The sequence below is a fragment of the Bombina bombina genome, chromosome 4 (genome assembly GCF_027579735.1).
Source record: "Bombina bombina isolate aBomBom1 chromosome 4, aBomBom1.pri, whole genome shotgun sequence".
NCBI classification, from domain to species: Eukaryota; Metazoa; Chordata; class Amphibia; order Anura; family Bombinatoridae; genus Bombina; species Bombina bombina.
Window position 1 is genome coordinate 495,301,206 of NC_069502.1, and position 11,297 is coordinate 495,312,502.

At 36.6% G+C, this 11,297-nt stretch overlaps 1 protein-coding gene across 1 annotated transcript in view; it reads right to left on the reverse strand.

Moving 5' to 3' along the window:
* Positions 1–11,297, reverse strand: part of LOC128656482 (dystonin-like) — a 958,955-nt gene that overhangs the window by 349,242 nt on the left and 598,416 nt on the right. Inside the window, 2 exon segments of the mRNA XM_053710402.1 lie at positions 320–455; positions 1,002–1,090. Of these exon segments, the coding sequence (XP_053566377.1) occupies positions 320–455; positions 1,002–1,090 (225 nt within the window).

The window sequence follows — 11,297 nt, forward strand, 5'->3', positions numbered from 1 at the left end:
TATAGGCTTACATTTCACAATAATCACTTGCAGTCTTTCACTAACATTAACAAAAGAGATGTACAGAAAACTACAAGCAAAGACTATTTTATATATATTGAAATTCAGTCTCTAGAAGGTTTTCTCTGATCGTTATTAAGCCAACTAAATTTTCAATCCATCAAAATGTAAATATCTGTAAAGCAAGAGAACCTAATCATGTTTAGAGAAGAAAAATGTTATTAAATCAGATTAATGTTGTTCCAACACCATGCAATAAAACACACAGATTGCAAAACTGATGCACTGTAAGAAAACAAAACAATGCTAATGATGTCACCTTCTGTTCCACCAGCCTGTCTACCAGATGCTTGGCTTCTTGCTGTTGCCTCTCATATTCTCTGGCTAATAAGCTCTGGCCTTCTTGCAATGCTTTAGTCTGTTGTTCAATTTCTGCTCTCTCTTCATCTGTCATTCTAAAACACAAAGCAATATTCTAATTCATGTGCTACATTAGCCTATTGCATATTGGCATACGCAGTTACAGAGACGCACTACATTTGCCTCACAGAGATGGTGTAACAGTAAAGGGTAACTATGTTTTAATTAATATATACAACTATAAGTTAAAAAAAACCTGAGGCTCGCTTGACTATGTGACATATCTTATTGGATATCAGATTAAAATACTTTAAGTTTAAATGACTCAGGCTTTTTGACATTGTATTTTCAAGATATTGCATACAATAAATCATATAGTGATTTATTTTTGTGCTGTTATAAATATATATATATATATATACACACACACACACATATATATATATGTTCTTAAAATACAAAGCAGGAGGATTCAAGGATTCAAAAACAAATGTAAGGCAAAGCTAATAAAATAAACTTTTTCTTAAATGACTATCACAAATACTTAAGCAAACTATACTCAGGTGTTTAAGTGATTGTATACTGTGTCTGCATGTCCCATGAAAATATCTTGCTGATTTGTCATATAATAGTTGATGTACCTGTCACTGTGCTTAGCTAGCAGCACCTGCAAAGTTTGAGCAGCCTCTGAAATTTCTTCTTGCTTGGATAATATCTCATCGCTGGAAAGCTGAAATTGGAAAACATACATTTCTCAATGGTCAAATAAAAATGATGGTGAAAGATTTTACAAGTCTGTGTGTATTTTTCAGTAAATGTATAATAAGAGCTGATCATTAAAAGGTAAATAAAAGGTACATCCAATACAGTTTGCCAGATGTTCTCCTGGACAAACACAGCACATTCTCATCCATGACCAATAAAGCGCATTGCTAGTTAAAGGGACATGATACCCAAATGTTGAAGCACATGAAAGTGATGCAGCATAGCTGTAAAAAGCAGACTAGAAAATATCACCTGGATATCTCTATGTAAAAATAGAAGATATTTTACCTCAAATTTCCTAAGTATTCAAATCTCACTATAAAGAGACTTTAAGCAGCCAGTCAGGATGCTTGTCCCAAGTCTAGCTAGGGAGTGTGCATATGTCATGTGCAGACACAGTCATTATTATTATTTTCCTACTCAGTTTAAGTAAGTTCTATGAAATCTATCTCACGAGATCACAGCAAAGGCAATGCATTATCTCAGCACTACTGTTGCTGATTGGCTATTGTTTTTCTTTAACTTGCAGCTTGACAGCAGCTGAAGAATAACTTTTTACACAGCACTTACTCTGCTGAGCTGAAGAAATTTTGAGGTAAAATATCTTCCTTTTTTACATAGAGATGCTCAGGTGATATTTTCTTGTCAGCCTTTACAGTTATGCTGCATCACTTTCAAGTGATTTAGCAAATGAGTATTATGTCCTCTTAAGGACAAATACAGTACATTGTTATTCAGGACCAATACAGCACATTGTTATTTAGGACCAATAGAGCAGATTGTTATTCAGGACCAAAATAAAACACAAAACTATTATTATTATTATTATCAGGTATTTGTAGAGCGCCAACAGGTTCCGCAGCGCTAAAACATTTCTATTCAGGACCCACACAGCACATCCTTATTAAAAGAGCTGATATTATATGAGGCTTTCAAAGTATTCAATAAATCAATTAATAGGCAAGTTGTATCCCTGTAATCAAAAAGCTTGAGGCAGTTTAAGCAAATCCATTTATTTACAACTAGTTGGTACGCCTGCCCAGAGGACAGTCTATGGGGCCCATTTATCAAAGGGCTTGCGGACCTGATCCGACACTGCGGATCAGGTCCGCAAGACCTCGCTAAATGCGGAGAGCAATACGCTCTCCACATTTAACATTGCACCAGCAGCTCACAAGAGCTGCTGGTGCAACGCCGCCCCCTGCTGACTCGCGGCCAATCGGCCGCCAGCAGGGAGCTGTCAATCAACCCGATCGTATTCGATCGGGTTGATTTCCGGCGGTTCCTGTCCGCCTGCTCAGAGCAGGCGGACAGGGTTATGAAGCAGCGGTCTTTAGACCGCTGCTTCATAACTTGTGTTTCTGGCGAGTCTGAAGACTCGCCAGAAACACGGCCCTTCAAGCTCCATACGGAGCTTGATAAATGGGCCTGTTTATGTTGTAAATACAAAAAATAAAAAATAGAACTACAGAAAAAAATAAACACATTATCCAAAATAAAAAAATAAACCTAATCCCTATGAAAATAACCCCCCAAAATAAAAACACCCCCTAATCTAATGCTAAACTACCAATAGCCCTTAAAAGGGCTTTTTTGTAGGGCATTGTCCTAAGTTAAACAGCTCTTTTACATTAAAAATAAACAAAGTCCCCCCTAACAGTAAAACTACCCACCCACCAAACCTCCCAAAATAAAAAAAAAACTAACACTAAAAAAACCTAAACTACCAATTGCCCTGAAAAGGGCATTTGTATGGGCATTGCTCTTAAAAGGGCATTTAGCTCTTTTAAGAAAGCCCCCAAAAAAACCTCAGTTAAAGGGACACTGAACCCAATTTTTTTCTTTTGTTATTCAGATAGAGCATGCAATATTAAGCAACTTCACTCCTATTAGCAAATGTTCTTCATTCTCTTGGTATCATTATTTGAAAAGCAAGAATGTAAGTTTAGATGACAGCACCAGTTTTGGTGAACAACCTGGGTTGTTCTTGCTGATAGGTCGATACATTCATCCACCAATAAATAAGTGCTGTCTAGACTTTCTTTTTCAAATAAAGATAGCAAGAGAACAAAGAAAAATTGATAATAGGAGTAAATTAGAAAGTTGCTTAAAATTGTACACTCTATCTGAATCACGAAAGAAAAAATTTGGGATCAGTATTCCTTTAAAAATAAATAAATAAATAAATAAAAAACCCTAACACTAAAGCCCCAAATACTGTAGGTACTCAAGGTTTCAGAAGTCCGGCGGAGAAGGTCTTCTTCCAGGCGGGTCCATCATCTTCATCCATAGCAAAGGCGGCAAGGAGCGGAGGTCCGGAGAGGTCTTCCCAGATGTCGCAATCCTCAGCAGTGGCAGCGGCGGTCCTAGGCAGCGGCGGTCCTTGGCGTCATGGAGGCTCCTCTTCATCCGATCGTCTGTGGTATACTGAAGAAAGAATGTAAGGTACCGCAATCAATTTGGGGTACCTTGCATTCCTTTTGGCTAAATTTTTTAAAACAGCAAATAGAATGAGAGCTACTGAAATCCTATTGGCTGTTAAAATCAGCCAATAAGATTTCAGTAGCTCTCATCCTATTGGCTGATTTTGAAGATTTCAGCCTATAGGAATTCAAGGTACCCCAATAAATATGGGTTATCTTGCATTCTTTCTTCAATGTGCGGCGGACGATCGCATGAAGAGGAACCTCCACGCCTACACCGAGGACCACCACCACCGCAGAGTGCCGCTGCTGCAGAGGATCGCCACATCTGGGAAGACTGCTCCGGTCCTCCACTCCGTGATGCCTTCGCTGTGGATGAAGATGATGAACCCGCCTGGAAGAAGACCTTCTCCACCTATTTGGGACTTTTATTTTGGGGGGTTTGGTGAGTGGGGGGTTTTACTGTTAGGGGGGACTTTGTTTATTTTTAATGTGAAAGAGCTGTTTAACTTAGGGCAATGCCCTACAAAAAGCCTTTTAAAGGGCTATTGGTAGTTTAGCATTAGATTAGGGGGAGTTTTTATTTTGGGGGGCTTTGTTATTTTCATAGGGATTAGGTTTAATTTTTTTATTTTGGATAATGTGTTTATTATTTTTTGTAATGTTAGCCTTTTTTATTTTCTGTAATGTTAGATTAAGATAATGTAATTTTTTTTGTATTTTTTTTATAATAATGTTTATTTTTATTGCAATTAAGGGGTTAATTTAGGGGGTGTTAGGTTAGGAGGCTTAGTCATTAAATTAGTTTTTTGCATTGTGGAGGTTGGCGGTATAGGAGTTAATAGGTAAATTAGGTTTGTATTAGGTAGGTTGCAATGTTGGGATTTGCGGATTTAGGGGTTAGTAATTTTATTAGGTAGTTTGTTTGTTTTTCTTAATACTTCGTGCGGGCGGTTAGTTTATTTTTTTTTCTTAATACTCCGTACGGGCGGTTAGGTTTTTTTTTAACTTACTTATTGCGGTCGGTATTTTTTTTATATACTTATTGCGTGCAGTTAGGTGTTTTTTACATACATATTGCGGGCATTTTTTTTTGTTTTTATAATGCTCCGTTTGCCTTCGCTGCATCCCGGTGGATTCCGAAAATGGCAGGGTGGTGAAAGAATCCACTACCATTTTCGGAATCCACTGGGATGCAGCAAAAGAATCCACCTGTGTTGGATTCTTTCACCACCCTGCCATTTTCGGAATCCACTTGGATGCAGCTTTGCTGCATCCAGGTGAATTCTTTTGGCTGAGCGGGCAGCCAACATTCTGTTGGATGCCTCGAACTGCCAGCATTCCTTTGAGGATGTGTGCGCAACAGTCCGACGGCGAAGAACATTACAACGCAATTGTAGTATAGATGTTTTGCTATATAACAATAACAATCACATATTCACAGCAAGAGATTTTTTTTGTTTTCACACTATCACAAAAAATCATAGTTTAGATGGCAATGTGCAAGATCCTTGTGAATTTATAACTAAGAGGCCCCTGATGCCCTTGTTTCTGCGCGAGTCTTCAGGCTCGCCTGACACAGCAGTATGAAGCAGCGGTCTTAAGGCCGCTGCTCCTTTACTGGTCCGCTGCCTCTCATACGATCAGGCTAATTGACACCCATCGGCCCCCATGTCTAAGTACTGCATCAAAGGGAATGTAAATGAATGCACATGAGGAGATGCCATCACTGTTCATGCCTGGTAAACTGAAGAACACTATATAACAGATCAGAAGGCCATACTTCCTATGCTAATCTATTTTATGAGTCCCATCTCTAGGTTCATCTTTTTCCCCCCCAAAAAATATTAAACTATATATATATTTATATGAGTAGGAAATCTCTGTATCATGTGATTTCTATTGAGAAATGTGTTTTCTGTTAACACAATGTAATTGCTTTTTCCTTATCCTCTATTGTCATTATATCACACGTGCTAATACAGACATCTTTAAAATGTTAGTGGGTCCTGAAGACTAGAACCATATCTTAGATAGCTAACTGTAGCTATCAAATAAATATATCATCTTAAAAATTAATTAGCATATTTTTTCCCATTTATATGCCAGGTGTCTATTCTATTAGTTAATCCAAGGTTGGGAAAAAAATGAACGCTCCAAGCCCAGAAATATATAAAAAGTCAATTTTATTCCATACTATTTAAAACCATACAAAATAGAATAAAAAGTGGTAAGCACTATTGTGCAAAAAACAAGTTGAGGAACAGGTGCAAAAACAGCAAACGTTTCGTGCTCCATGCACTTGGTCACTGCTGATTGATACACCTGTTCAGTGCTCCTTTTATTACCTGAAATCCTTAAAGTGAAATCACAAATTTTGTTAACCTCTATGTTAACCTCTGTCTATTCTATTACTCTAACTCCTGACTATGACTACTTCTCTTTTAGCTAGTTTATTTTATATTTATACTGTTTCTATATAATTATGTTTCTTTTTATATTTCTTTGATTGTTTTATTCATATATCTTCTTCTGTTCATGGATCTTGCGTTGGTCTGTATCCCTGTTTACTTCTGCTTATACCATGCATAAATACTCGAAACTTCATTCGATTTTCTAGTTATTAAGGGCTAGATTACAAGAGGAGCACTAAATATCCCTTGCGTGCACTTTGTAATACCAGCACACGATTATGTGCGCTGGTATTACAAGTAAATAGCAATGCAAACGCAAGCTCACATTCGCCTTGCTAGGAAGCATTGCGCTCACAAGAGCGTGCTTCTATAGGTACTAAGGGAGCCTCATTCTGATGCTGTCAGAGATGGCATCAGAACCTCACACAGCGAAGGTAAGTAGCGCAGCATTTTTAAATATATATGTATATGAATATATATATATATTTATGTGTTAATATGTGTATATACACATTAACACATAAATATATATGTATATGATCATATACATATATATTTACATTGCTGTCTATGGGAACACACAGTTACCATAGATTGCAATGTAAAGGCACCCCACTCCCACCAACTTTAAAGCCCCAAAACTGCCTAGTGCTGTTATTTTTTTATTTTAAAAAGGTACGTTTTTTTTTTTTTTTGTAAAAAACTATAATGCCCTCTATTTTGAGGGCATTTGGGGCACTTTTAGAAAATTAACCAGAGATCTTCGGAGCGCTAATTGCTACCGCAAGCTTGTGGTAGCAATAACCAGCCACTTGTAATGGCTGGTTAATTATCGTGCGCAATAATTTAGTGCTCCACTTGTAATCTAGCCCTAAATCAGAAATACATGGTGAGATACATAATTACAGAAAGCAAAGTATTTATGTGGCCCAATAGATGCACTTGTTTTTTGTTTTTTTTTTACATATTTGTACTTTTTTATTTATTAAATAATAAAATAATTATTTAAAAAAAAAACAAATTGGATAATTATTAAAATACCTATGTTTTATGTTAGTGTTAAAAGAGGGACACAGGAATATATGCTCTGGGATAAATGTGTGTTATAGGAGCAAAACGGAGTCAACACTACTGTTGGCTCAGTTTATTGCTCATATAAAAAACGATTTACAGGAAATCTAAGATGCTTACTTTTCTTTATTTGCATGGTTTATATAGAAACATAGGAATTGTAAAGGTTGGGCTACAGGTACACACATACACAGACATCTTATGTTGAATTACTGGAATATAATAATACTGTAATAGTTTTAGAATATAATACATTTCAGTATGTGTGGCTAGAGACAATATACCTTAGGGTGCTGTCTAGCCGGAGAAACCAATAGTGGGTAAATCCACTCATTGCCATTATATTTTGTTCATGGCTATAGCTCCAGACTTTCTTGGAACCTGGCAATGTCCTTGAGACCCTTTGTACTGTTTGATTTAAAGCTTTGAGACATAACTGTATTTTTTATTTTTATTTTATGCCCTAGTGATCTTAAGTATATACCAGTATTGGGTTTCATGCAGGTTTCTGAGTTACGTGTTTTGGCCCTAACAGCCTTAATCATAGACAAAAAGGATAATATCTAGCTTTTTAGAGGACTCATAATCTACAGTGTGTCCCATCAACTCAAACTCAAGCTGGCTTACATTCTTTATTACATAACTACTAAGAGGCTGTTTCATGCTTCTACATTTATTTCTGTATCGGGGAACCTTCAAGCTCTTCCCTGTCTGACATCACCCTGTTACAGTAACCTTCCAAATATCTTCTGATACATTATAAATGATACGAATTTCCTAAAACCACACACCTTTTCTAGACAAAAAAAGCATGGGCTCACATGGCAGGGTAAAGTATTAAGCAGAACAAGCATATAAACCTATTTTACTGCTGGCAAATCAACAAGTGGGAACAATGACCATCGTATCAGGTACTGTATATTAGCACTCTTCTTTCTGATGTACTTCATCCTCTGTGTAAGAGTTGAATTGTAAATGGTTTATAAACTTTCTTAAACTTTTCTATGTTTGATAATTTTGAAGAGTTGATATTTTATCCTAGGTTCCTGATTTCAATGATATGATTCCTTTATACTCCTTTATACCAGCACTCACTTTCCCTTTCACATTCATCACCTCTCCCCCATTTGATATCTATAGAGTGCTCTACATTCTTGAAATAGTCATCTCTGTGTGGCTCCAATGTATATTTCAGAGGCAATATGTATATATAGGTTTATCATTATTGTTATTTATATGTAGAGTGCTTCTATATTATTCAGCCCTGGGTATATAGCATATTAAACATACAGGAGGAGGGCCCTATGAATGATAATATATATGGCATTTTCTAATACATAATTAAAAACTTTAGTTCATGATTGTTTTATAGATCTGATATCCTAAGTGGCCTTTATCTAGTGTATATATCACAGTGACAATACAGGGAGTGCAGAATTATTAGGCAAATTAGTATTTTGACCACATCATCCTCTTTATGCATGTTGTCTTACTCCAAGCTGTATAGGCTCGAAAGCCTACTACCAATTAAGCATATTAGGTTATGTGCATCTCTGTAATGAGAAGGGGTGTGGTCTAATGACATCAACACCCTATATCAGGTGTGCATAATTATTAGGCAACTTCCTTTCCTTTGGCAAAATGGGTCAAAAGAAGGACTTGACAGGCTCAGAAAAGTCAAAAATAGTGAGATATCTTGCAGAGGGATGCAGCACTCTTAAAATTGCAAAGCTTCTGAAGCATGATCATCGAACAATCAAGCGTTTCATTCAAAATAGTCAACAGGGTCACAAGAAGCGTGTGGAAAAACCAAGGCGCAAAATAACTGCCCATGAACTGAGAAAAGTCAAGCGTGCAGCTGCCAAGATGCCACTTGCCACCAGTTTGGCCATATTTCAGAGCTGCAACATCACTGGAGTGCCCAAAAGCACAAGGTGTGCAATACTCAGCGACATGGCCAAGGTAAGAAAGGCTGAAAGACGACCACCACTGAACAAGACACACAAGCTGAAACGTCAAGACTGGGCCAAGAAATATCTCAAGACTGATTTTTCTAAGGTTTTATGGACTGATGAAATGAGAGTGAGTCTTGATGGGCCAGATGGATGGGCCCATGGCTGGATTGGTAAAGGGCAGAGAGCTCCAGTCCGACTCAGACGCCAGCAAGGTGGAGGTGGAGTACTGGTTTGGGCTGGTATCATCAAAGATGAGCTTGTGGGGCCTTTTCGGGTTGAGGATGGAGTCAAGCTCAACTCCCAGTCCTACTGCCAGTTTCTGGAAGACACCTTCTTCAAGCAGTGGTACAGGAAGAAGTCTGCATCCTTCAAGAAAAACATAATTTTCATGCAGGACAATGCTCCATCACACGCGTCCAAGTACTCCACAGCGTGGCTGGCAAGAAAGGGTATAAAAGAAGAAAATCTAATGACATGGCCTCCTTGTTCACCTGATCTGAACCCCATTGAGAACCTGTGGTCGATCATCAAATGTGAGATTTACAAGGAGGGAAAACAGTACACCTCTCTGAACAGTGTCTGGGAGGCTGTGGTTGCTGCTGCACACAATGTTGATGGTGAACAGATCAAAACACTGACAGAATCCATGGATGGCAGGCTTTTGAGTGTCCTTGCAAAGAAAGGTGGCTATATTGTTCACTGATTTATTTTTGTTTTGTTTCTGAATGTCAGAAATGCATATTTGTGAATGTTGAGATGTTATATTGGTTTCACTGGTAAAAATAAATAATTGAAATGGGTATATATTTGTTTTTTGTTAAGTTGCCTAATAATTATGCACAGTAATAGTCACCTGCACACACAGTTATCCCCCTAAAATAGCTATAACTAAAAACAAACTAAAAACTAGTTCCAAAACTATTCAGCTTTGATATTAATGAGTTTTTTGGGTTCATTGAGAACATGGTTGTTGTTCAATAATAAAATTAATCCTCAAAAATACAACTTGCCTAATAATTCTGCACTCCCTGTACATCATCAGGAGAAAGGTTCAACTATTTGCTGTTAACAACAAAGAATGTATGACATTTTATCATTGTTAGATTTCTATTGATAGTTGTATAAGAATTATGTAATTGATATAAAACCACAATGGTGTACTTTATAGATTTGAATAAACATTTTATTATAATCATTTATGTTTCTATAAATTAGAATTTTTTTTGTTTGTTTTTGATCTAGTCATTTTCACTGAAAGTTAGTGAAATTCAAATGCTTGCGTAAAATGTACATCACAGTTTTGTATAGTTCCACAAATTACTAATGTTATGGTATTACCCAATAAAAAGAGCTTCATTTGTAGCGATACTTGTCATAATGTATAAATGCTGATTCAGTTCCATATTACTTGATAGAAGTGAGTTTTACATTTGAAGTTTATATTTTACTTTTGTTGATAGGCATTTGCATATAATCTTGTGCCAAGCTGTATCACAATAGTGAAAACAACATAAAAACCTCAGCATAATCTATCTTGAATGAGGTACTGGTAAATGTCATTGGATGAGGTTGCAGAAGGTGCAACAAATCTAAAAATTTTAAAGGAAAAGCTCTGCATCTCCCATCTAAATTTGATCTCTGCTTGTTGTATTTAAAAAAGCATAAAGCTGACGACATGATCAAGAAAAAATGAATGTTACGAAACATTTAAATAAAAAACATTATTGATGTTAGCAGACAAACATCCCCAGGTATTTCTTCTCTATATAAAAACTGATACATCACAGTTATTTCCTTGAAGAAAAAAATGTTGTATGTGGTTTTAAGATTATTAGAATTCAAAATTTTCTTTTTATGTCTTAAAATACAAGCATTATATTTAAAACCTTAACCAATCACTCCAGTTTGTTCCAAAAACCCTAATGTAAGTAATTCAAAAATTGTTTTTCTTTTAAAAAAAGGCATTTTTTATTTGTTGTGAGTGAACAACTGTCTAGGACGGTACTTCTATATATAGAGCATTTTAATGTTTTGAACAATACTTTTTATTACCCTATTGCATGATAGAACATCTTAGAAATGAAGCCATCCTTGATGTGAACTTGCACTCACTTCCTTGTGTGCTCCTTCAGCGTTGTGACCAGGGACCATCACTGAAAATGGTTGCTACCCTTACAGACCCATGTGTACCAAAGCAAAGGGACTACATTTACCCACCTTTATGCTACTAAGTCAATAAGTGAGGGAATCCAAAACCTTGAGTAACATAGGCCGCAGTCAAAGGTGATCCACATTGATTCAGCAGCAAA